This window comes from Triturus cristatus, chromosome 1_1 (genome assembly GCF_964204655.1).
Source record: "Triturus cristatus chromosome 1_1, aTriCri1.1, whole genome shotgun sequence".
Taxonomy (NCBI): Eukaryota; Metazoa; Chordata; class Amphibia; order Caudata; family Salamandridae; genus Triturus; species Triturus cristatus.
In genome coordinates, this window is record NC_140579.1 from 112593277 (window position 1) to 112619662 (window position 26386).

The 26386-nt window shown below is 55.0% G+C and overlaps 1 protein-coding gene across 1 annotated transcript; it reads right to left on the bottom strand.

The window, feature by feature from the left end:
* Nucleotides 1–764: 764 nt before the first annotated feature.
* NRM (nurim) lies at nucleotides 765–26043 on the bottom strand. Its single transcript, XM_085611865.1, has 4 exons — nucleotides 25091–26043; nucleotides 13166–13365; nucleotides 8737–8913; nucleotides 765–2844 (listed from the first exon to the last, which is right to left on the bottom strand). Exons 1-4 carry the CDS (start codon nucleotides 25224–25226, stop codon nucleotides 2548–2550), a joined length of 810 nt encoding a protein of 269 aa, XP_085467991.1. The 5' UTR covers nucleotides 25227–26043; the 3' UTR covers nucleotides 765–2547.
* Between the last annotated feature and the right edge of the window lie 343 nt (nucleotides 26044–26386).

The following is a 26386-nucleotide window of genomic DNA, read 5'->3' on the forward strand; positions in this document are numbered from 1 at the left end:
ATGAAAATTTTGAGAAAAAAGAAGAGGAAATGTGGACAAAAAACATTTAAATTGTGATAATTTGGTAAAGACTTGACTTATTTGATTCTTGTATACATATGGCTGTGCAGCATCTTTGGGGACCTGACGTGGCTCCATTTTGTTTACATTCAGCAATTAGCGCACAGGCGGAGCGCACCGCAAGCTGGCACGCATCAAATGCCGTGGAGCATCTTAAAAAGTTGGGAGTCGTTGAGTGCATTCTACCCTTTATAGGGTACAGGCTACACTCCCCCCCCTACATTCTGGGCTGTTGCACACACGGGTCCAACACGCTCGTCGCCAATGTAAGGGTCAGGCCCTAGGCCGCCAAGCAGTTATAATGACCATGCACACACAGTACTATACTATCCAGAACTGGCCCAGGGCACATGCACCTGGCCCCTTTTATTAGCAGGGTCACATGACCTACGACACCAGTGATGGGTGGGTTGTGGGGTGAGCGTGGGAGCCATCCCTCTAGGAGTGGCTGGGGGAAACACTAGAACGTGACCAGCTGGTCACTACACCACCCATCCCGGGGCGCAATTACCCCTGCTAGAGCGCCCCCCTCCAGGCACCCCTCTTTTCGTGTCCAGAAGAGATGGAATCCGAGGGCTTGGAGACAAATACACAAGTGCTAGGCCACGCACGCACCATAGCGCCAAGAGAACCGGGTGGACAAGAGGCGCTTGGGACGAGGTCTCGAAGCGCAATATCAGCACATTAGAAAAACACAAACGCAATTAAAGTACAAATTTTTATAAAACGTTATAAAAATGTATTTCCAAAACACACTGCAAATGTATATTCTTTTTACATAACAATATAGAAAAATACAGAAATTTTACAATGCGGACTTTATACAGTGTGGACTACAGGAAAGACAATTTTGAGCGGAAGAAAGTTTGTTTTATTTTAATAAGCTTCCTCCACTCACGGCTCGTGCTAACTCAAAAATATGAGTTACGGGGGCGCCGGGGGCTTTCCGTCAGTGCATCGGCTGCAAGACTTTTTCCATGACACTGCTATTTCCGGACTCTGCAGTTATGTAAAAAGAGCTGCATTTTTTAAAAAGAAAAAAAAAACAGGACGTTGTGCGAAGTTTAAGCTCAGTGCATTTTGTTCCACGAAGCGATGGCGCCCTCAGGCGGCTGATGGGAGAACTGCAAGTGTGAGCGGCTAGACACCAACATTTAAGGACAAGTTCACGCCTGTGACGACTCATTGGTTTTAGCCCGGTCGAAATAAAGGCAATTTTTTTTAATTATTTACCTGCAGTTAAATGTTTGTAGTTTAGGAAAGAAGACTACGGAATCGGGCAGTGAGGGCATTTTTAATATTACAGCACACCAAGTGAAGGCGACCTCACTGGTGCCAATAACTGAGCCCAGGGGTATCAATCAACCAGAAATGTCAGTGCATCAGGAGACAGGTGAGAGTGGATGAGTAACGCGCCCTGATAGGATGATACAGCTCAGGGGGAGGGGCCAAGGCAGCCCTCATGGGGTACAATGTAGGAGTCAGCACACGGTATGTGTCCTGCAGATATTGGGGTGACCTATAAGTAATGCACAGGGGCAGGTCCTGTCATGATCAATGCTGGCCGTGCTCTCACCGGCCTCGAAACATAACGGCGGGACAGGAACTTTAATTAAAGCTCTCCCGAGTAAAGGGTGGAAACAGCACTGACCATTAGAGGCGGTGCTAGGGGCAGGCAGAAAAAACATATGCTCACATCAAATGTCTTCTGTCTTATTGGCAGAGGACTGCAGCGCACCCCTTTAAAGCAAAGTTATCAAGTATGTTTATTACCCCTGGGAATGCCATGAAAAAAAAATTGAATCTCCAAACATTATTTTCAAAGTAAAAAAAAAACAAAAAACCCCACAATTTTAAAGATATTCTTGTTCTTTTTTTTTATACAAAAAGCGGCTGACCTGAAACCAGAGGTCAGTGAAAGCGGCCTCCTCATTGGCCAGGGTTCTTTGTGCTCAAACACAGTCTCAGAAATAATGTTTTTCACCAGTCACAATCCATGAAGGGTCCCTTTCTTACCGCCCTGTCACACCTACAGACCACATTTAGGGCCCGGGGAGGGGAAGGCAGAGAGCTGCGCCCACCCACCTACCAGGGCCTTGCAGGAAGTGACCTGGGGCCGACCACTCTTATCCTGTCGCAGAAACGGAAGGTGAAATCCAACACTTTGTTTGCACTTGTAGTTTGGAAACCTTGGCACCGCTGTCTTGTGAAATACTGAGCACACGCGCGTGCTGTCCTGAGTTAAGGATGGGCACCAGGTGCTTGGCAGACATGCGGGTATTGGGGGGGGGGGGGAGTGGGGGGTGTTCAGCTTGTAGAGCAGAGGCTGGCCTTTCGTCCTTAAATCGCAGTTCACGAACAGGGCTCCTCCAGCACCGACCCCTCACTAATAAGACTAAGGAACCGAGGGCCCGAGCGGGACAGAGGCCTCCTGTTAGGCATGATCCCAGGAAGCTCTAGGCAGGGACCCCTGGCTCTCTGCCCCCCTCAGGACCCCTTGTACCCCCCGCCCCGCCTCAGCTCCTCGCTGCAGAAGATGGTGAACTTCTTGTCCAGCTGCGCGCGCAGGTAGCTGTAGTCCTGCTTGTCCAGGCCGTGGCCACAGCTCAGGTAGAGGGTGAGGAGGATGGCCAGCAGCAGGCGGTCCAGGGGCAGGCAGGGCACCGCCCACAGGATGAGCAGGAACTCCAGGTAGACGGGGTGCCGCAGGTGCGAGTACAGGCGCACGGCCCGCTGGGACTTCAGCGCCAGGGGGTCCCCCAGGTCCAGGCAGTGGTAGTACACCTGAGGGGAGACAAGAGGCCAGACTTAGGAGAAAAGAAGGGGCCAGACCTAGAAAGGGGGGGGGGGGCGGGAGAGAAAGAGGCCAGACACAGAAAGGGAGCGGAGAGAAAGAGGCCAGACACAGAAAGGGAGCGGAGAGAAAGAGGCCAGACACAGAAAGGGAGCGGAGCGAAAGAGGCCAGGGGGAAGAGAGAGGTAAGAGGCCAGACTCAGAGGTGGGGGGGGCGGGGGGGGGGAAGAGAGGTAAGAGGCCAGACTCAGAGGTGGGGGGGGGGGGAAGAGAGGAAAGAGGCCAGACTCAGAGGTGGGGGGGGGGGGAAGAGAGGAAAGAGGCCAGACTCAGAGGTGGGGGGGGGGGGGGGAAGAGAGGAAAGAGGCCAGACTCAGAGGTGGGGGGGGGGGGGGAAGAGAGGAAAGAGGCCAGACTCAGAGGTGGGGGGGGGGGGAAGAGAGGAAAGAGGCCAGACTCAGAGGTGGGGGGGGGGGGAAGAGAGGAAAGAGGCCAGACTCAGAGGTGGGGGGGGGGGGAAGAGAGGAAAGAGGCCAGACTCAGAGGTGGGGGGGGGGGAAGAGAGGAAAGAGGCCAGACTCAGAGGTGGGGGGGGGGGAAGAGAGGAAAGAGGCCAGACTCAGAGGTGGGGGGGGGGGGAAGAGAGGAAAGAGGCCAGACTCAGAGGTGGGGGGGGGGGGGGAAGAGAGGAAAGAGGCCAGACTCAGAGGTGGGGGGGGGGGGGGAAGAGAGGAAAGAGGCCAGACTCAGAGGTGGGGGGGGGGGGGAAGAGAGGAAAGAGGCCAGACTCAGAGGTGGGGGGGGGGGGAAGAGAGGAAAGAGGCCAGACTCAGAGGTGGGGGGGGGGGAAGAGAGGAAAGAGGCCAGACTCAGAGGTGGGGGGGGGGAAGAGAGGAAAGAGGCCAGACTCAGGAGGGGGGGGGGGGAAGGGAAGGGGGAGAGAGGAAAGAGGCCAGACTCAGGAGGGGGAGAGAGAGGAAAGAGGACTGACTCAGGAGGGGGGGGGGGGGAGAGAAGGAAAAAGGCCAGACTCAGGAGGGGGGGAGAGGAAAGAGGCCAGACTCAGGAGGGGGGGGGAGGAAAGAGGCCAGACTCAGGAGGGGGGGGGAGGAAAGAGGCCAGACTCAGGAGGGGGGGGGGAGGAAAGAGGCCAGACTCAGGAGGGGGGGGGGGGAGGAAAGAGGCCAGACTCAGGAGGGGGGGAGGAAAGAGGCCAGACTCAGGAGGGGGGGAGGAAAGAGGCCAGACTCAGGAGGGGGGGGGAGGAAAGAGGCCAGACTCAGGAGGGGGGGGAGGAAAGAGGCCAGACTCAGGAGGGGGGGAGGAAAGAGGCCAGACTCAGGAGGGGGGGAGGAAAGAGGCCAGACTCAGGAGGGGGGGAGGAAAGAGGCCAGACTCAGGAGGGGGGGAGGAAAGAGGCCAGACTCAGGAGGGGGGGAGGAAAGAGGCCAGACTCAGGAGGGGGGGAGGAAAGAGGCTAGACTCAGGAGGGGGGAGAGAGAGGAAAGAGGACAGCCTCGGGAGGGGGGGGGGGAAGGAGAGGAAAGACGCCAGACTCAGGAGGGGGGGGGGGGGGGAGGAGGAAAGAGGCCAGACTCAGGAGGGGGGAGAGGGAGGAAAGAGGCCAGACTCAGGAGGGGGGGAGAGGAAAGAGGCCAGACTCAGGAGGGGGGGGGGGGGGAAGAGGCCAGACTCAGGAGGGTGGGGGGGGGGGGGAGAGACCAGACTCAGGAGGGGCTAAGAGAGAGGAAAGAGGCCAGACTCAGGAAGGGGGGGGGAAGTGAGCGGTAAGAGGCCAGACTCAGGAGGACGGGGGGGAGAGGTAAGAGGCCAGACTCAGGGGGGGGGGGGGAGAGGAAAGAGGCCTGAGTGAAGAGGGGGGGAAGAGAGAGGAAAGAGGCCAGACTCAGGAGGGGGGGGGGGGGGGAAGAGAGGAAAGAGGCCAGACTCAGAGGTGGGGGGGGGGGGGGAAAGAGAGGAAAGAGGCCAGACTCAGAGGTGGGGGGGGGGGGGGGAAGAGAGGAAAGAGGCCAGACTCAGAGGTGGGGGGGGGGGAAGAGAGGAAAGAGGCCAGACTCAGAGGTGGGGGGGGGGAAGAGAGGAAAGAGGCCAGACTCAGGAGGGGGGGGGGAAGGGAAGGGGGAGAGAGGAAAGAGGCCAGACTCAGGAGGGGGAGAGAGAGGAAAGAGGCCAGACTCAGGAGGGGGGGGGGGGAAGAGAGGAAAGAGGCCAGACTCAGAGGTGGGGGGGGGGGAAGAGAGGAAAGAGGCCAGACTCAGAGGTGGGGGGGGGGAAGAGAGGAAAGAGGCCAGACTCAGAGGTGGGGGGGGGGGGAAGAGAGGAAAGAGGCCAGACTCAGAGGTGGGGGGGGGGAAGAGAGGAAAGAGGCCAGACTCAGGAGGGGGGGGGGAGGGAAGGGGGAGAGAGGAAAGAGGCCAGACTCAGGAGGGGGAGAGAGAGGAAAGAGGACTGACTCAGGAGGGGGGGGGGGGAGAGAAGGAAAAAGGCCAGACTCAGGAGGGGGGGAGAGGAAAGAGGCCAGACTCAGGAGGGGGGGGGAGGAAAGAGGCCAGACTCAGGAGGGGGGGAGGAAAGAGGCCAGACTCAGGAGGGGGGGGAGGAAAGAGGCCAGACTCAGGAGGGGGGGGGAGGAAAGAGGCCAGACTCAGGAGGGGGGGGGGAGGAAAGAGGCCAGACTCAGGAGGGGGGGGGGGGAGGAAAGAGGCCAGACTCAGGAGGGGGGGGAGGATAGAGGCCAGACTCAGGAGGGGGGGGAGGAAAGAGGCCAGACTCAGGAGGGGGGGAGGAAAGAGGCCAGACTCAGGAGGGGGGGAGGAAAGAGGCCAGACTCAGGAGGGGGGGAGGAAAGAGGCCAGACTCAGGAGGGGGGAGAGAGAGGAAAGAGGACAGCCTCGGGAGGGGGGGGGGGGGAAGGAGAGGAAAGACGCCAGACTCAGGAGGGGGGGGGGGGGGAGGAGGAAAGAGGCCAGACTCAGGAGGGGGGAGAGGGAGGAAAGAGGCCAGACTCAGGAGGGGGGGAGAGGAAAGAGGCCAGACTCAGGAGGGGGGGGGGGAAGAGGCCAGACTCAGGAGGGGGGGGGGGGGGGAAGAGGCCAGACTCAGGAGGGTGGGGGGGGGGGGGAGAGACCAGACTCAGGAGGGGCTAAGAGAGAGGAAAGAGGCCAGACTCAGGAAGGGGGGGGAAGTGAGCGGTAAGAGGCCAGACTCAGGAGGACGGGGGGGAGAGGCAAGATGCCAGACTCAGAGGGGGGGGGGGGGGGGGAGAGGAAAGAGGCCTGAGTGAAGAGGGGGGGAAGAGAGAGGAAAGAGGCCAGACTCAGGAGGGGGGGGGGGGAGACAGAGGAAAGAGGCCTGAGTGAAGAGGGGGGGAAGAGAGAGGAAAGAGGCCAGACTCAGGGGGGGGGGAGAGAGGAAAGAGGCCAGACTCAGGAGGGGGGAAGAGAGAGGAAAGAGGCCAGAATCAGGAGGGGGGGGGAGAGATAGGAAAGAGGCCAGAATCAGGAGGGGGGGGGGGAAGAGATAGGAAAGAGGCCAGACTCAGGAGGGGGGAGGGGAGAGAGAGGAAAGGGTCCAGAGTCAGGAGGGGGGAGGGGAGGGGAGAGAGAGGAAAGGGTCCAGAGTCAGGAGGGGGAGGGGGGGAGTGGAAAGAGGTCAAAGTCAGGGGGGGGGAGACACCGCATGACATGTAGCACCAAGACCCTTGGCTTCTGCAGCTCTGTACACCATTGGCTATGACATATTTTGAATAAATATATCCAACCAGGAGCTCACCACAGCCCTCACCTCCATCATCCACAGACACTACTCAGTAAGTAAATTCCAGATATCTGAGGGACTCCTGTCTCCGTCTGCTGGGCTGTCTCTTTTGTCACTGCAACCCCAAACCTGGAAACCCCCCCTAACCTGACCTTTAACTGCCACCTCTAATGGGCCGTTGGGGTGATGGCTGAGGGCCACCTGTCACTGGAGGACCCCCACATCTTGGTATTGAGCCCACCTTTCAGTACCACCCATTACTAGAGGCGCCCCACATCTTGGTATAATGCCTACATATCAGTACCACACCCCGATGGTCACGTACTTCCTCACACCCCGATGGTCACGTACTTCCTCACACTCACACCCCGATGGTCACGCACTTCCTCACACTCACACACACCCCCGATGGTCACGTACTTCCTCACACACACACACCTGCCTGATGTTCACCTACTCCCACACACACCTGCCTGAAGTTCACTTACTTCCTCACACACCTGCCTGATGTTCATGTACTTCCTCACACCTGCCTGATGTTCACTAACTTCCTCACACACCTGCCTGATGTTCATGTACTTCCTCACATCTGCCTGATGTTCATGTACTTCCTCACACACCTGCCTGTTCATGTACTTCCTCACACACATGCCTAATGTTCACCTACTTCTTGACACCCACCTACCTGATGTTCACATGCTTCCCCACATACCTGCCTGATGTTCACTTACTTCCTCACACCCACCTGCCGGATGGTCACGTACTTCCTCACACCCATCTGACTGATTGTCACATACTTCCTCACACCCATCTGACTGATGGTCACATACTTCCTCACCCACATTCCGGATGTTCACTTACTTCCTCACCCACCTGCCTGATGTTCACCTACTTCCTCACACACACCTGATGTTCACCTACTTCCTCACACACCTGGCTGTTCATGTACTTCCTCACACACTTGGCTGTTCATGTACTTCCTCACACACTTGGCTGTTCATGTACTTCCTCACACACCTGTTATGTTTAAATACTTCCTGTCACAACTGCTCACTGTTCACATGCTTCCTCCCCCACACACATGCTTCATGTTCACATACTTCCTCACACAAATACATCTTACCTGATGTTCACATACTTCCTTACACACCCAGCTGGCTAATGTTCACATACTTCCTCACACACCCATCAGCCTAATGTTCATATACTTCCTCACACCTGCCTGGTATTCACATACTTCCTCACACACCTGTTATGTTCAAATAATTCCGGTCACAACTGCCAACTGTTCACATGCCTGATGTTCACATACTTCCTGACACACCCACCTGCCTGATGTTCACGTACTTCCTCACAACAGTCTGGTATTCACATACTTCCTGACACACCCACCTGCCTGATGTTCACATACTTCCTGACACACCTGCCTGATGTTCACTTACTCCCTGACACCTGCCTGATGTTCACATACTTCCTGACACACCTGCCTGATGTTCACGCACTTCCTCACACACCTGCCTGATGTTCACATACTTCCTGACACACCCACCTGCCTGATGTTCATGTACTTCCTCACACCTGCCTGATGTTCACATACTTCCTGACACACCTGCCTGATGTTCACGCACTTCCTCACACACCTGCCTGATGTTCACACACTTCCTCACACACCTGCCTGATGTTCACACACTTCCTCACAAACTCACCTGCCTGATGTTCACACACTTCCTCACAAACTCACCTGCCTGATGTTCACACACTTCCTCACAAACTCACCTGCCTGATGTTCACATACTTCCTGACACACCCACCTGCCTGATGTTCATGTACTTCCTCACACCTGCCTGATGTTCACTTACTCCCTGACACCTGCCTGATGTTCACGCACTTCCTGACACACCTGCCTGATGTTCACGCACTTCCTCACACACCTGCCTGATGTTCACACACTTCCTCACAAACTCACCTGCCTGATGTTCACGTACTACCACTCACACCCACCTGCCTGATGATCACTTACTTCCTCTCACCCACTTGCCCAATGTTTACGCACTTCCTAACCCATCCTCCTGCTTGATGTTCAATCACTTCCTCAGGACACCCACCTGTTTGATGCCCATCAGCTCGGCATAATCAAAGACGAGAACAATGCTGAAAATAACGAGCCAGGCCACGAAGTGCAGCACGAAGCAGAAGAGGGAGAGCCAGGTGTGCCAGGGCTCAGTGCAGGCGTTCCACAGGTAGGGGCCTTCCGGCACTGGCTGCCAGTAGCGCATCAGCACCTGTGGGGCAGGTGAAGAGAATACAGAATACGTGGTATTTATTCACCGCAAAGCAAGATAAAATAGCACATGATCTGTGCACATTACCAGGAGTCTATAGAAGGCTGTGTACATCAACTGCAAATATAGGTACATGAGGGCTGCAGGCAGGGCAGGGTTTAGGGTGGTGTGAAAGGTGCAGTTGCACCTGGCTCAGAGTTTGAGGATGGTCAATGATGGTCAGTGTTTAGAAAGAATTTGTGGGTTTAAAAGCACCAGTTGTGGAGGTTCTCGCGTGTCCTGCAGTTTTCAGGCAACAAAAGAAATATGCACCTCCGCACCCAAAGACGACATATGCGGCATACCTCAAGGATGATCCCTCAGCACCAACCTGCTCTACAACTACATGGACCCCCCCCTCACAGATGTCGTCAGATCCCACGGACTCAACCTATTCTCCTACACAGACGACACTCCACCGATCCTCTTACTCATCGAGGACAACTCCAACACCAAAACCAACTTCTGCAATGCCAAGAGCAACGAGGCCCATTGGATGGGAGACAACTGCCTCCAACTCAACTACCACAAAACTCAAGTACGGATCTTCGGGAAGAACACCTCCACGTGGGACCCCAGCTGGTGGCCTGCAGAACTCGGCATCATCCTCGACAGCCAACGGACCATGAAATGACAAGTCACCACAGTCGCCTCCTCCTGCTTCCAAACCCTTGGCATGCTCCGCAGAATCTTCAGATGCATCCCAGAGGGACCGTCACTCTGGCCCTCGTCTCCAGACGCCTCGACTACGGCAACGCCCTCATCTCCACCCCGCTCCTCAGAAGACTCCAGACCATACAGAACGCTGCAGCCAGACTCATCCTGGACCTCCCCATACGAACTCACATCGCCCCACACTTGAGACCGCCACAGGCTCCCCATCCAGAAGAGATGCCAGTTCAAGATCCTCACAAACGCCTACAAAGCCCTCCATGACCTAGGACCGGCCTACCTCAATCATCGAATTGACTTCTACGAACCCGTCAGACACCTATGTTCCTCTTCACTCACCCTCGTGTACACCCCTCGCAACGCCCCACCCGCAGCGGCAGACGCTGCTTCTCCTACGCCGCTGCCAAGACCTGGAGCGACCCCCCCTCTCCAGCTCAGTACGACCCCTTTTCTGGCAGACTTAAGAAAGACTCAAGACCTGGCTCTTGCAGACACAGCACCCAGATACCCCTAGGGGTGACCGTATTGCACTTCACAAATGGTGTTTGATTGATGGAAGTGGCTGTGCTATAAGGGGGAATCATTCATTGAGCCTTCTAAGCACCTTCTTTCACTGCACCACTGAAGCTAAAGAGAACCAACGACCTGTGCTCACTAAAGTAAAATAAATGAAGATAATCTGCTGTATGGTGGCTGTGCAGGTGTACCTCCTACCTCATCACACTCCCCGGGAGAGAGAGAGAGCAGGTCAGGTGTACCTCCTACCTCAGCACACTCACCTGGAGAGAGGGAGAGGGCAGTGCAGGTGTACGTCCTACCTCAGCACAATCACCTGGAGAGGGAGAGGGCAGTACAGGTGTACCTCCTACCTCATCACACTCCCCGGGAGAGAGAGAGAGCAGGTCAGGTGTACCTCCTACCTCAGCACACTCACCTGGAGAGGGAGAGAGAGGGCAGTGCAGGTGTACCTCCTACCTCAGCACACTCACCTGGAGAGGGAGAGGGCAGTGCAGGTGTACCTCCTACCTCAGCACACTCACCTGGAGAGAGAGAGGGCAGTACAGGTGTACCTCCTACCTCAGCACAATCACCTGGAGAGGGAGAGGGCAGTACAGGTGTACCTCCTACCTCAGCACAATCACCTGGAGAGAGAGGGCAGTCAGGTGTACCTCCTACCTCATCACACTCCCCGGGAGAGAGAGAGAGCAGGTCAGGTGTACCTCCTACATCAGCACAATCACCTGGAGAGAGAGGGCAGTCAGGTGTACCTCCTACCTCAGCACAATCACCTGGAGAGGGAGAGGGCAGTACAGGTGTACCTCCTACCTCAGCACACTCACCTGGAGAGGGAGAGGGCAGTGCAGGTGTACCTCCTACCTCAGCACACTCACCTGGAGAGAGAGAGGGCAGTACAGGTGTACCTCCTACCTCAGCACAATCACCTGGAGAGGGAGAGGGCAGTACAGGTGTACCTCCTACCTCAGCACAATCACCTGGAGAGAGAGGGCAGTCAGGTGTACCTCCTACCTCATCACACTCCCCGGGAGAGAGAGAGAGCAGGTCAGGTGTACCTCCTACCTCATCACACTCCCCGGGAGAGAGAGAGAGCAGGTCAGGTGTACCTCCTACCTCAGCACAATCACCTGGAGAGAGAGGGCAGTCAGGTGTACCTCTTACCTCAGCACACTCACCTGGAGAGGGAGAGGGCAGTGCAGGTGTACCTCCTACCTCAGCACAATCACCTGGGGAGAGAGAGCAGTACAGGTGTACCTCTTACCTCAGCACACTCACCTGGAGAAAGGGAGAGAGCAGTGCAGGCGTACCTCCTACCTCAGCACACTCATCTGGAGAGAGAGAGAGGGCAGTACAGGTGTACCTCCTACCTCAGCACAATCACCTGGAGAGAGAGGGCAGTCAGGTGTACCTCCTACCTCATCACACTCCCCGGGAGAGAGAGAGAGAGCAGGTCAGGTGTACCTCCTACCTCATCACACTCCCCGGGAGAGAGAGAGAGCAGGTCAGGTGTACCTCCTACCTCATCACACTCACCCAGGGAGAGGGCAGTACAGGTGTACCTCCTACCTCAGCACACTCACCTGGAGAGGGAGAGGGCAGTGCAGGTGTACCTCATACGTCACCACACTCCCCGGGAGAGAGAGAGAGCAGGTCAGGTGTACCTCCTACCTCAGCACAATCACCTGGAGAGAGAGGGCAGTCAGGTGTACCTCCTACCTCAGCATACTCACCTGGGGAGAGAGAGCAGTACAGGTGTACCTCTTACCTCAGCACACTCACCTGGAGAAAGGGAGAGAGCAGTGCAGGTGTACCTCCTACCTCAGCACACTCACCTGGAGAGAGAGAGAGGGCAGTACAGGTGTACCTCCTACCTCAGCACACTCACCTGGAGAGAGAGGGCAGTCAGGTGTACCTCCTACCTCAGCACACTCACCTGGAGGGAGTGGGCAGTGCAGGTGTACCTCCTACCGCAGTACACTCACCTGGAGGGAGCGGGCAGTGCAGGTGTACCTCCTACCTCAGCACACTCACCTGGAGGGAGCGGACAGTGCAGGTGTACCTCCTACCTCAGCACACTCACCTGGAGAGGGAGAGGGCAGTACAGGTGTACCTCCTACCTCAGCACACTCCCCGCGAGAGAGAGAGAGCAGGTCAGGTGTACCTCCTACCTCAGCACAATCACCTGGAGAGAGAGGGCAGTACAGGTGTACCTCCTACCTCAGCACACTCACCTGGAGAGAGGGCAGTACAGGTGTACCTCCTACCTCAGCACACTCCCCGGGAGAGGGAGAGGGCAGTGCAGGTGTACCTCCTACCTCAGCACACTCACCTGGGGAGAGAGAGCAGTACAGGTGTACCTCCTACCTCAGCACACTCACCTGGAGAGAGAGGGCAGTACAGGTGTACCTCCTACCTCATCACACTCCCCGGGAGAGAGAGAGAGAGCAGGTCAGGTGTACCTCCTACCTCAGCACAATCACCTGGAGAGAGAGGGCAGTGCAGGTGTATCTCCTACCTCAGCACACTCACCTGGAGAGAGAGAAGGCAGTGCAGGTGTACCTCCTACCTCAGCACACTCACCTGGAGAGGGAGAGGGCAGTGCAGGTGTACCTCCTACCTCAGCACACTCACCTGGAGAGGGATAGGGCAGTGCAGGTGTACCTCTTACCTCAGCACACTCACCTGGAGAGGGAGAGGGCAGTGCAGGTGTACCTCCTACCTCAGAACACTCACCTGGAGAGGGAGAGGGCAGTGCAGGTGTACCTCCTACCTCAGCACACTCACCTGGATACAGAGTACAGGTGTACCTCTCACCTCAGCACACTCACCCAGGGAAAGGGCAGTGCAGGTGTACCTCCTACCTCAGCACACTCACCTGGAGAGGGAGAGGGCAGTGCAGGTGTACCTCCTACCGCAGTACACTCACTGGGAGAGAGGTTAAGTGCAGTGCAGGTGTACCTCCTACCTCGGCACACTCACCTGGTGAGAAAGAGGGTAGTGGAGGATCCTACCTCGGCACACTCACCTGGAGGGAGAGGGCAGTGCAGGCGACATACATTGACCGCTGTAGCACCCCGAAGCCATGCGCCATCCAGCGCTTCACTGCCTCATTGGCCATCAGGCTGTGCTGCAGGACGAAGAGCAGGACGAGCCCCGCGTTCACCCCCAGGGGGCGCAGCACTCGAGGGTCCTGCAGGGCGCTGCTCCATCTCACACTGGCTTCTCCTGCAGGATAGAAAGGGGCAGGGAGATGGGTAAGTTCTGGGGCAGATATCTGAAGTTTTTGGGGGTGTAGTTTTTGCTTATTAAGGGTAATATTTGTCAGATCTTGGAAGTATTTAACAGTGCTTAATTTGAGCCGGTCGTTTAGCACCAGCACTTAATTGTCAACACTGGCACTTCTGACAGTTTGCCACACTGTTACGCTGTTTGTTAAATTTAGAGACACACACACCAACAAGTGTTTACTAATTTAATATACATTAAAAATGAATAATACCTGCCAGCCAAGCTATTCTTATAGCTTTCGGGGCCTGCAACAGTCTGAATTGTCACAGCTATAGCAGTGCGTGGGTTAGTAGTTGTGTTGATTGTGTCATTGGTAGTGCTGAAAGGGGCAGTGGGCGGTGCAAGCTGCAGTGGCCTCACGAGGAGGACCCTGGTACTTTTTTTGTTTTACAAGTTAAGCACTGGAATAATGAGAATGCAGACAGCAGATGGTGGCGGGGGGAGAGGGAAAGGCGTTCTGGAATAACTTGTTCTCTAGAAAGTTTCCAAGAATGCAAGGGTGTGTGTGTGCACTTGTATGCCGGTGTGCGTGACGGCACGCGTGTATTTATATGCATGTGTCTTCATGCACACTTAATGTAGATGCACAAAAGAGTACACATGTATGCACAAATAACATATGTGGGTCATTTTAATGCACAAAATACAGTGGAACAAAAACAGGAACATGGAAAATGTATAGGCCTTTGAGAAATGCAGGTCATCATCAGAAGGACGCCCCAACGCCTTCACCACTCTACAATTGCCAATAGTTTAATCAACATTCTAGTCACAGAGAACAGCTTCACAAACCCCCCCAACTTCTGCAGGCAGAACGGGTTCTGGTAGAGGTGGGCAAGGCGCTGAAGGGCTAACGCTACGTGGCAAGAAGAGCTAAGCCACTGATCTGGTCGGTGTGACTGCTCCCCTCCCACGCAGCTCCCCCACTAAGTGGCGCCCTAGAGCTGTTTGCAGTGTGTTCGATACCATCCTCCACTCGCAGGTTCCTGCCTACACCTCATCCCTGGTGTTCCAGTGGGAGAGCACTCTGCTCTTCTGCCTCTTCTTTGTGCCCTTTCGCTCGCCTTAATTTTTTCACTCTCTCCTTCATTTTTCACTTTTTTCCTCTGTTCTCTCCTTTGTTTTTCACCCTTTCCCTCTTCTTGATCTTTCTTTCGTTTTCCCTGCGCAGCCCCATCCCCTTACAGTGTGTCGTTCCTGTTCCTGCCTTCCAGCTGACCTGCACTCCCCGAACCATACTTAATTGTGGCTGCTGTGCGACCGTCCCGTAGGCACACCCGTCTGCGCCCATCTGCAACCAGCGGCAGGGCCCCTGGTCCCCTGAACCTCCTCCGCTACAACCTGAGCACCCTCCACTATCTCAAGCCCGGACACAACAACTGCCAGCTCTCGACACCGACCAACACCCACTGCCCTTTCTCCTGAATACACAGCAGACGCACCTTCACCCACCTCCGTACCCCAGCAACATCTCCCAGCCCACCGGACATCACTGCTCGCAAACCACTCAACTGCATCCTCCTTAACGTACACACCCTACAAAAGCACGCAATAGAAATCTGGGGCCTCCTCAACACCTACTCGCCCGACGTCGCCTTCCTCACGGAAACCTGGACCAAAGCTAACTTGACACCCGACATCGCTACTGTAGGAGAGTAGGATCTGCTTCACATAGGTACCCTCACATTTTGCTGGTGTTTCACGGTTTTTCAACCTTAGTCTGGCTGTGGCCCTGCTAATCAGGGCCACAGCCTAGGTGCTTCCTCTCTAAAATGGTTTGCATGTACATTAGGTACAAATCTATCTTACAGTGGTATAGGCTACCTATGTCACCATCATTGCACACACATATATAACCTATAAGTCACTCCTATGGCTGGCCTTAACAATCCTGAAGGCAGAGTGCTTGGTTTTTATGTGAGAGGGTGCCCCTGCATGAGCAGAGCCCCTCTGCAGCGTTCGGAGTACCTCCTCTGATGCCGTTTGTGGTGCAGCCTGACCATATACTCTTAAGTGCATTATAACCTTGCGGTAAATGCTAACTTTGGGATGGCTGCACGGAAACATGTTGTGTTTGGTGTCAAATGCTTTGGAATACTACCCACCCCCCGCCAGTTCTGGGGGCGGGGGTAGCATTCCACCCTTTTAGAGGGAGAGACATGTTCACACTGGTCTAACCCGGTAGGACTTTCTAGAGCTCTGGCATCACAAAATGGATGCCTCTGCCACAGACACGGGTCTGGCCTCCTGCTGCTGACCGAAACTCCAGCAGAGGAGGCCTGGACAATAGGTTTCCTGTCCCAGGGAGGTGTAACCACCTCCCCAAACAGGCAGATGTGTATTGGGTCTGGGCAGGAGCACTCTCTGGTGCTTTGAAGTCCTGCACTGGGGGCGCACTTGGTGTCCCCGTGCATAGTCCAGTTCAAACCGGTTGCAGGGGCTACCTGCCCCTGCACTGGTGCGAAACTGGACAAAGGAAATGGGTGTAACCACCCCTCTTTACAAACCCTCCCATAGGTGGATCCCTAGAGTATGTCCAACCCTCAAACTTAGTATAAGTATGAGAACCCAGTCCTTGCGACTTTAGATTACACTGGACAAAACTCTGCAACATATATCCAGGACCATCGACTTTCTATTTCGACTAGAAGACGGACGAAATCTCCCTTGAGGTCAAGGAGTGACTCCCCTGCTTGGCAGGCACCAAAGAAGCAACTGTCCGGTCTGCAATTCCAAAGCTCCCGTTGGACGCCGAAGTCTCTGCACCACCAGAAGTGGATTTCCAGGCTTCCCTGAGGCTACCCTGAGTCCACAGTAAAGCTGAGGCCCGTGGCTATTGTGGGTGACGAGGAACCATGACCACCATGTACTATTGCTGGTACATCGACTTCCTGTTTGTTCTTGAAGTTCTGCTTTGGGCTCCGAGTAGCCCCAGCCTTGAGCACTGACTGCACGGAAGATCTCTGGCCTCCACTCCACGAGTGACCCGGGTTCCAGTGCAACCGCTCGAGGCTCCTTTGCAATCGCTAGTCCGTTGGCTAGTGGGTCCCCACGAAGGCAACTCCTCTTCTGATTGGGCTTCCCCGGTTGCTCCAGACGTGCCCTGACTTACTCTCGCTGGGTGAGTCCCTCAGACCATGCTGATGCTGGTCTGCACCGAAGTCCTTCTCTTTCCACGAGATTTGCTGGTGCCAAGGCTTGTTGGGTCCAATCTGGTCGCCGACACCACAGCACTCGACAAACTTCATGGGATAGCTTGAATCCGGCTCGTGGACTTAGTCGACGCCTCCTGGACCTCGTGGCTGAAGAGTCAAGACACCTGTCAACTCAACTGACGCACCCGACATCTGTGGGCATTGGTCCATCCTGCCCCTGGTCACTGGCAAGTGACCCAGACTCTGTCCTCTCTGCTTCCAGGTTCCTTCCTTCCTAGATCCAGGCTTGGATCTCTTCAGACACTTCTCTTCACGGCAGCAGCAGTTCTTCGACAGCTTCCATTGTAATCGACAACGCGACCTGACACCAAAAGACACCTATGTACCTGGCTTCCCAGGGTGAGGTAACAGGAGTACTCCGGTGCTCCTGTGGGTGCTAGCCCTACAACTTCTTAAGTCCAAAAGGGTTTGGTCCTTACTCGATTCTAAGTGTCCCTAATCTTTAAATTTCGAACCGCGACATTGCCCATGGAAGCTAACGGGAACCCGCGGTTGTGTTTACACACTGCACACAGCCCCCGTGGGTCCCCTGTGTCACTACCTTGGGTGGTTCCTTGGAGTCCCAGCGAATCTACAGGCTCTAGGCCTTACGTCTAGTTCAGTCGTGTTTCTTAAACCACTTTTTAGGTCTTGCCTAGCTATTGCGTTTACGCAATCGCTATGCGAGACTCTAGTAAGAGGGGCATTTCAAAGCGCTCCCAAAAGTGGATTGCATGGCGAGCACACGCACAATCACGTGCATCGTACCGCCATGCAATCCGTTTGGGGAAGCGCTTCAGCCCACTGGCGCGTGCACGTGTAGCCACAGCCTCGGCATCATACTTCAGAGGGTCCACTCCCCCGCCTGGAATGCGCTTCCCCGCCACAGCATGCCGAGAGATTGTTTCCTCATGGCGCCTCTCACAACTGTCCCTCCCCCACCACAGGGCTAGTCTCACGGACTTTGACGTGCATGAAGACTGCACCCCTTTCTTTGGAAATGCTGTGTCGAAGGAAAGGTACCCAGCCGCTATTAAAGTGAAACTACAGCATTTGTTTGACGAACAGATGCCTATTTTTTTTTTTAAGTCCTATGCCGCGGTTTCACTTTAATAGCAGCCACGCACCTTTTGTTTGACACAGCTTTTTTAAAGAAAAGGGTGCGGCCTTCATGCACGTGAAAGTGTGGCATGGGGGATTTAACAACAAAAAATTTGCAATGCCATAGGTCTCGAATTTGCGAGAGTTTAAGCTGTTGGCATTTGCAATGCCAAAAGCTCAAACTCTCGTAAATACGAGACCTATTGCATTGCAAATGCTTGTTTGGTATATGATTTGGTACACCCCTAGGGCCCAAACATGCATTAGTGCTATTACTGTTGATTGCTAACTTGTACATTAAGTACTTCGAACTCCAGTCTCTTAAAGAGACTAGAGGGGTGTGTTTTACCTTAAATACATATATTTTGAATATATACCTGGTGTGGTTGTCCTTTCATTTGATCATTCAAGAGATTATAAACTGGCAAAACAATATGCTTTACATTCCTTCAAGACTTAGCCTGAAGGCTGCTCTCCATAGCTACCACTAGGATAGCTTTCAATAAAGGTTGTCTTTAACCTATTCACCATAAGGGGTTGTTTGGACTGATACAAGGTGCCCACTAGAACTAGTGGACAGCATACATTAGGCCAACTTCTCACAGCTACCACCATTCCTGACGGATATAAGAACCTGCGTATGGACTGCCCATCCGCCCAGGAAGCATCGCCATAGTTCACAAATGCACCCTCCACATGACCACCCTGCCAGATGACACAACAAGCCTCACGGAGAACTCCACTTCAAGATCCAGACCAACCCCAAAATGACTCTCTGCAGCACCCTCATCTACAGGCCGCCTGGCCCCCGCGCACACTTTACCGACACCATCACTGACTTCATCGCACCCCACACGCTCGTATCCACAGACTACATCCTACTCGGAGACCTAAAATTCTACCTGGATAACCACGATGACAAACACTGCCTCCCTCCTAAAGAACCTCGCCAACTTAGCACTGAATCAACTAATCACTGCCACCACGCAAACAGCAGGACACACTCGATCCAGTCTTCACCAGAGGAAACAGCGTCTCCTACAGCCACACCACGGAACTCCTTTGGACAGATCACCACTGCATCCACTTCTTCAAAAAAACACCGTACACAAGCACGCCCACCACCGTCCCCACAGAAGCTGGAACAAAGTCACCGAAGACCTGCTCCCCTCAACCCTCGTCAGCAACCTACCACGTCCACGTCAGATGCAAACACTGCAGCACGGAACTTCCACCGCTGGATCACGAAGTGTGCCGACGCACTCTCCCCTCTAAATAAAGCCATCAAAAAAGCAAGCTGGTTCACCACTGCACTCCAAGAATCCAGACGCTCCTGCAGACAACTCAAAAAGACTTGGAAGAACAAAACCCCAAAAACCTGCACCGCCTACAAAGCAGCGACCACCGCACAACACCAACTCATCAAATTCACAAGGAAGAAATCCCTCCAGGACAGAATCCTCACCAGCGCACACAACACCAAAGAGCTCTTCTTCAGCAAGCAATTCACCAAACCTTGCAACAAAGCAACAGACATCCCACCCTCCGAAGACCTCTGCAACAGACTCAGCACCTTCTTCCACCACACGATTAAGATGATCTATGACAACTTCGACAACCAAGACCACCTCACTGCTCCCGATCCCCCTCATGCAACTTCACCCAAAAGACCTGCCTCAAATGGATCTCGCTCACAACAGAAAATTCCCTGAAGACCATGAAAAGCATCCACTCCAGAGCACCCTCAGACCCCTGCCCACACCACATCTTCTACAGAGCCACCTCTGCTATCGCACCCGAACTACATCGGACAATCAAATGCTCCTTTGAGACCGCCACCTTCCCGGACGACTGTAAACACGCCGAAGTCAACACTCTCCTGACCCGATGGACCTCAAGAACGTCAGGGCCCATCTCCCTGCTTCCCTTTACAGCGAAGGTCATCGAAAAGGCTCCTCCCTCAGCCCCACCCTCTTCAACGTGTACATGGCCACCCTCGCAATCACTGTCAGGAACCACGGGCTCAACATCATATCTGCCGCCAACGCCCATCTGAGCATCTTCCTCACCAATGAACCCATCACCAAACAACTTCCAAGAAGGGATGAAAGCTGTTGCCACCTGGATGAAGAACAGCTGCCTGAAACTCAAAAAAGTCCTCATCCTTGGCTCCACCCCCTCTGCATGGAACGATTCCTGGTGGCCCTCGGAAATCCCTCCAGCCAGGCAGACGACGCTCAAAACATCAGCATCATAACCAGACTCATCCCTCTCAATGAGCCGCCAGATAAACGCCACATCCTCGACCTGCTTCAACACCCTCCACACGCTCCGAAAGACTTTCAGGTGGATCCCAACTGAATGTAAAAAAAACAACATCATGCACACACTCATCAGCAGCACACTGAACTACCGCAACGCAACGCTCTCTACGTCGGAATCAAAAAAAACTCCTTCGCAAACTCTAGACCGTCCAGAACGCTGCAGCTAGACTGATTCTCGACATCCCCCGTCGCAGTCACATCACCCAACACCAGCGCGATCTCTACTGGCCTCCAGTCGAAAGAAGAATAACCTTCAAACTCCTCACCCATGCATACATGGCCCTTCACAACACCAGGACCGCATACCTAAATAGCCGCTTCTCCCTTCACACACCCAAAAGACACCTCCAATCAGCTGACCTCTCACTGGCCACCGTCCCACATATCAACAAGACCAGAACGAAAGGTAAATCCATCGCCTACCTTGCAGCCAAAGCCTGGAACACCCTACCCACCCACCAGGAATGCATGGGGAGGAATATGTGTGTCCATGGTAGTTCCTGATGTGAGAGGAGTGCAGGGGCGAGATTTATTGTGACTGGTGGAGAAGTGCCACTTCTAGAAGTGGCATGTCTGTGTGCTGTGAATTGCATGTCTGGCTTGTGATTGACAGGAGCTGAGGGGGCTGGGGAATTCCAGGAGCCAGGGTGAGTCTACCCGGTGGTGAATGGAGAGATCTGCATGTAGATGGGAGGGAGGAGTTGCACCTGGGACCTGAATAGGGCCGGGCCTTCCCTCTACAATGCTGGCTCCATCTCCTGTGGCGAGTCTGATGTCCCTGGCCTTTCCTGTGAATAGAAAGGGGAGCTGAGCAAAACAAAGTTCTCCTGAACTAGTTGTATCTGGTTCTCCCCTTGCCCTACAGTTGTAAAACAAAGGATTTGCTGATATAAATAGAGGGGCTGTGACCCCATGAAGATGTTCTTGGACTTGAAACTACCAGGGGCGTGCTGCTGCTGGGGCCCAGGGGAAGGCTTGCCTCCCTGGGCCCTGCCCTGCCCCTGGATGCCTGGAGGACCTTCCTTTGCTGGGAGCTGTTTTGCTCCATCTCTGATGCCCAGGACTTTACAGAGACTTTCAGCCTTTCTGCGCACTAGGAGCGCTTAACTTATTTTCCCCCCGAAGGAGGAGAGCCTGGGGGCTGCGCAGCGCTGCACCCCTCAGAGAGGGAATCCCCCGAGGTAGGGATTCCCCCCTATCGATGCTGAAAAGGATGGGTGCCCACCCAGCTTAATTCTTTGTTTAAAGGGCAGGTGCCCACCCCGCTTATTTGCCGTCCCGGCAGGTGCCCACCCCGCCGGTATCTTTACTTTAACTGGTGGCCGCCACCTCGCTCCGATTTCGCGGAGCCGGAGCCCACCCGGCATTGCTGCAGTTGTGTATTCCATTGCGGGAGCCCACCCCACATTTCTAAGCTGATCGCAGGAGCGGGCTGCCGCGAGTGACCCGGAAGTGGGACAGGGAGCGGAGCCTGCTCACGTCTCGGAGCCTCGAGGGCTCCACTTCTGCTTGGTCCCAAGGAGAATGGTCGCTGCAGAGGGGGGGGGGGGGGGGAGGGGGAGGGGGAGGGAGGTGCTTCAGTGTGTCGGCGGGGCTCCCATAGCGGAGACAGAGCCCCGCAGCCCATGGAGATTAAAAGCGGAGGGGGCTCGAGGCACGTTGTCGGTGCCTGCCCACGCTGCACTTGAGAAGAGGAGACCGGGAGAAGTATTGCCGACCCCGCCGCAAGGAAGAGCCCAGTGAGTGAGGGCTGATCTCGGGCGGGCAGCCGCGAGGAGGGAACAAAAGTCCCTGTGGGAGGCTTGGAGGCATTTTCGGCGCACGGCTGGTGCCGTTCAGGGCACAGTGTACAATGCCCCTTTCCTGAGGGACCCGCCATCGCGGGCCGCTCCAACGTGGGGCCCAGCTGTTTCCCGAGCCTGCGTGGCTCCAACCTGGGCATAATTATTTTAGAGCCTTGCGTGGCTCCAACACTTGGGGGCAAGTTTCTTTTGAAGTCGACGAGAGCCCCAGAGGGCCCAGTGACTTGGGGGCCATACTGAGGCACACTGTCGGTGCCTGGGTGGTCCCGCCAGAGAGCGGGCCGCCCCAACGACATGGGACATGTTTATTTTCAGAGCCAGATGGCTCCAACATTGGGCACATTGATTTCAAGGGCCACTGAGAGCCCATGCGTCATTATGATTATTTACAGCTGCGCAGCAATTAGTGCCAGCTGCACCGTTTAGGCGCACAGTTCTTTTGGGGTCTTGTGAAGTCAGGAATGAGATGCACTCCTCTGCCCCACACTTTCCCAGCTGCCCAGCAAGTAGTGGGCAGCTGCCACGTTTAGGTTTTGCGCCGTGGCGCACCCTTGACTTTTGCTGCCTAGGCAGCCGCCCTGACTTTGGGGACATATTGCATTTGAGCCCCCCCTCTTCGGATAGCCAGTTGGCCAGGTGGATGGTTTGATTTATAGGGCGCCAGGCCCTAATGTGATTATGGCGCTAGGAAAGTTGATCCATGTAGAATGATTTACTCACCTGTGTTCTATACCTCTAAATATGGTTCCTATGATTATGAGGTTGTTTTGCATCTAATGTGTTTATGCTAGTGAGATGATGTCCCCCTGTGTGATTTACGCCCCTAATGTAGTTATAATTAGGAGGTCAGGGTCTAATGCGTTTTGACTGGTGAGATGATGGCCTCATGTGCTTATGATGGGGAGGTTGGCGCAGAATGTAATGTGCGCCTGATGTGATACTGAGGCTAATGTAGTTTATGTCACAGGCTGATGCTAAGTGCAGCGATTACCAGTAGTTACTGGTTGTGTTCTATGGTTTCGATAAATTCTACATTTACTAAGTTCACTTTGTGATGGTTCTGACAGTGGTCCAGTTGGCCCTGCCAGGTGTAAATAATCCCTTGTAGATATGACCCAGTGCCAGGTGGCACCATGTATAATATGTGCTTACTATTCTAATGTGTTATTATAATACAAAGGCTATTTTTATATATAACCTTGTGTGGAGTTTCTTTTGTAGTGTGCCTGGGATGTTGTTGCTGTATGCGTGCACAAACGCTTTACACATGGCCTCCGGGATAAGCCTGACTGCTCGTGCCAAGCTACCAAGGGTTATCTTTGGCGTGTAACTTCCTTGCCCTGACTAGAGTGGTGGTTTCTGCCTGGCTTTGGCGCAAGCCCTAGCCAACCAGAAATCCCATTTCTAACAAGTATTATTTACCAGCCACCGGGGAAATCAAGGATTAGCAGCAATCAAATAAATACGAACATTACACCTACAAAAAGCCAGGACTATTAGCTTTGCCAATGGTTGTTAGTTCTATAAGATAAATTAGCAACAGCTATGGCTTTGTTGTATACAGTATTGAAAATGCATCCATCCTGAAACGAGGGAGGAAGAGAAAGACGGAAAAGCACCACTCGAACATTAGCGCATCCCCGCTGCATCAACTCAGCACCACCCAAGCACCAGCGCAGCACCACCACTGCATCACTCAGCACCACCGTGGCATCAGCACAGTACCATCTCAGCATCAGCACAGTACCACCTCCTTATCAATGCACCACCAACAGCGCAGCACCAATTCAGCATTAGTGCAGCACCAGGGCAGCACCACCTCAGCATCGCTCAGCTCCGTCTCCGTCAAACCCCCCCTGTGCGTCATTTCATAGAGTTTGATGTCTCCTTATCTAGAATAAGAAACCAGCCCACATTTAGGGTACACTTGGCCATATACGTTCCGTGTATTTCAGCCACAGCGCGGTCCTCGCGGCAGGGGCGGGGCAGGCACGACTCTGAGTTCATATGTAAACACTTTCAGAGTCTTCCAATACAGTGAAAGAGCCCGTATGTCAAAGAAGCGCAGAATAAACATTATTTGAATAAGACCGCCGTGGATTCAAAAGGATGCCATGCATTCATAAGACTGACATGGCGAACATGTCCGGGGCGCGCGGGCTCCCAGAGCCGGGCCAGGCCCTTGGCTCGACTCTCCCCGGTCTCTCATTGGCTCGCCCGGCTCTAGTTTTTGCAAAACAAGTACAGTCTTTTATGTTACTTAATAACTAATTTCCCTGTTTGGATAAATATATTCACGCCGCCCCCCAAAATAAAGGAGACAGAAAAATAGGAGGCGCGTTATGAGTCTTATACGGTCCGTACTACACACCCTGCCCGTGCTTCACGAAGCAGGGGTCGCACTGGGGGGCAAGGGTCGCACTGGAGGGCAAGGGTCGCACAGGAGGGCATGGGTCGCACAGGAGGGCATGGGTCGCACAGGAGGGCAGGGGTCGCACAGGAGGGCAGGGGTCGCGCAGGAGCGCTCTGGGGACTGGGTGGGGTGTGTAGTGCGAGGACAAGGGCGCGCGTACAAGGACACCTCGATATATGAATGACATATGAATCCCTGCGCCGCCTCCGCCCCTCGTGGCCCAGAGTGGAGATCAGTGATCCCACAGTATTAATAACTTTTACACTGGTGACCTCGGGCCCTGGCACGGGGCAGAGCCCGCTGGTGCCACTCCGAAGGGACACACGGTCTATACTGATCATGTCTGCAGGAGGACAGCGTCAGGGCGGCCATGAATGCCATTATTAAGGAATATTAATAATGTTGCACCCCTCGCAGCACCCCACAGTTATTATTGACAGAACATTTGAGCCTGGCTCACCAGGGCACGGTAAGGCAGGGATCGATAGAGAGTAAAACCATTAATATCGGATATTAATAAACATATAGTATATTGATCCTGGTCATGGCAGGCGTGCCCCGCCCTCCTGGGGGCGCGTGTGGAAGATAGACTAACCCACACTTCTGGGGGGCGGGGTCTTAGTTTACGAGGGAAGAAGTTGTCATTAACATCAGAGCATGGCTCCCCCCGCCCCCCCGTGTATAACCACGTATATTATTGAGTGAATGTGCAACACCCCCACTGCACAAGAGCAGAACTGTCATTAATATCAGAAGCTGACCCCCCCCCCAACCACATATATTATTGATTACACCCCACGGGGGAGTCAATGTCTGAAGCTGGCTCACCCGGGCCCCCCTCCACGAAGACGGCCCTGAAGGTCAGGAAGCGGATGAACTCGATGCCGGTGCCGAAGAGCAGGAGGAAGGAGGCGAGGGCCAGGCCCCCGAGGGCCACAGAGCGGAGCCAGGGGACCCCCGCCATGGAGGACGAGCTGGAGAGGCCGGGGCGACGTCTGGGCGGGAGAGAGAGGAGGAGGAGGCCTGGGCGGAGAGGAGGGCGGTCCGAGAGGAGGGAGAAGAGAAGGGAAGGAAGAAAGAAATGAGGCCTTGGGAGGGAGGGCAGGGAGATAGGGAGGAGAGAGAGAAGGAGACCTGGGCGGAGGGGAGGGCGGTCCGAAGGGAGGGGGAAGAGAAGGAAGAAATTAGGCTTTGGGAGGGAGGGCAGGGAGATTGGGAGGGAGGGCAGGGAGATAGGGAGGGAGGAGAGAGAGAAGGAGGCCTGGGCGGAGGGAAGGGCGGTCCGAGGGGAGGGGGAAGAGAAGGGAAGGAAGAAATGAGGCCTTGGGAGGGAGGGCAAGGAGGGAGGAGAGGGAGAAGGAGGCCTGGGCGGAGGGAACGGCGGTCCGAGAGGAGGGGGTAGAGAAGGGAAGGAAGAAATGAGGCCTTGGGAGGGAGGGCAGGGAGATAGGGAGGGAGGAGAGAGAGAAGGGGGCCTGGGCGGGAGGGAGGGCAGGGAGAGCGGGAGGGAGGGCAGGGAGATAGGGAGGGAGGAGAGAGAGAAGGAGGCCTGGGCGGAAGGGAGGGCGGCCCGAGAGGAGGGGGGAGAGAAGGGAAGGAAGAAATGAGGCCTTGGGAGGGAGGGCAGGGAGATAGGGAGGGAGGAGAGAGAGAAGGAGGCCTGGGCGGAGGGGAGGGCGGTCCGAGAGGAGGGAGGAGAGAAGGGAAGGAAGAAATTAGGCCTTGGGAGGGAGGAGAGAGAGAATGAAAGGAGGGGGGAGGGCACTCAGACAGGAGGGAGGAGCGAGAGAGGGAGAGGAGCGGGCCTAGGCGGGGGGAGGGCACTCAAAGAGGAGGGAGGAGCGAGAGAAGGAAAGGAGGGGGCCTAGGCGGGGGGAGGGCACTCAGAGAGGAGGGAGGAGCGAGAGGAGAGGAGGACGCTCAGACATGAGGGAGGAGAGGCTGAAGGGAGGGCAGGCATGAAGCCTTGGGAGGGAGGCAGAGAGATAGGGAGGGAGGGGCGAAGGAGAGCTGGTGGGGGAGGAGGAGACAGGACGAAGGGACTAGGCCTTGGGTGGGAGATTATGGAGGCAGTGTAGTGCTGGGGCCAGAGAGATAGGGCGGGAGGAGTAAAGAGGACAGGTG

Coding starts and splice junctions, on each gene's coding strand:
- NRM (XM_085611865.1), bottom strand. CDS start 25,226: ATGGCGGGGGTCCCCTGGCTCCGCTCTGTGGCCCTCGGGGGCCTGGCC. Junction 8,914..13,165: donor GCACTGCCCTCTCCCTCCAG/GTGAGTGTGCCG, acceptor CCTGCCCCACAG/GTGCTGATGCGCTACTGGCA. Junction 2,845..8,736: donor AGCTGATGGGCATCAAACAG/GTGGGTGTCCTG, acceptor GTCTCCCCTCAG/GTGTACTACCACTGCCTGGA.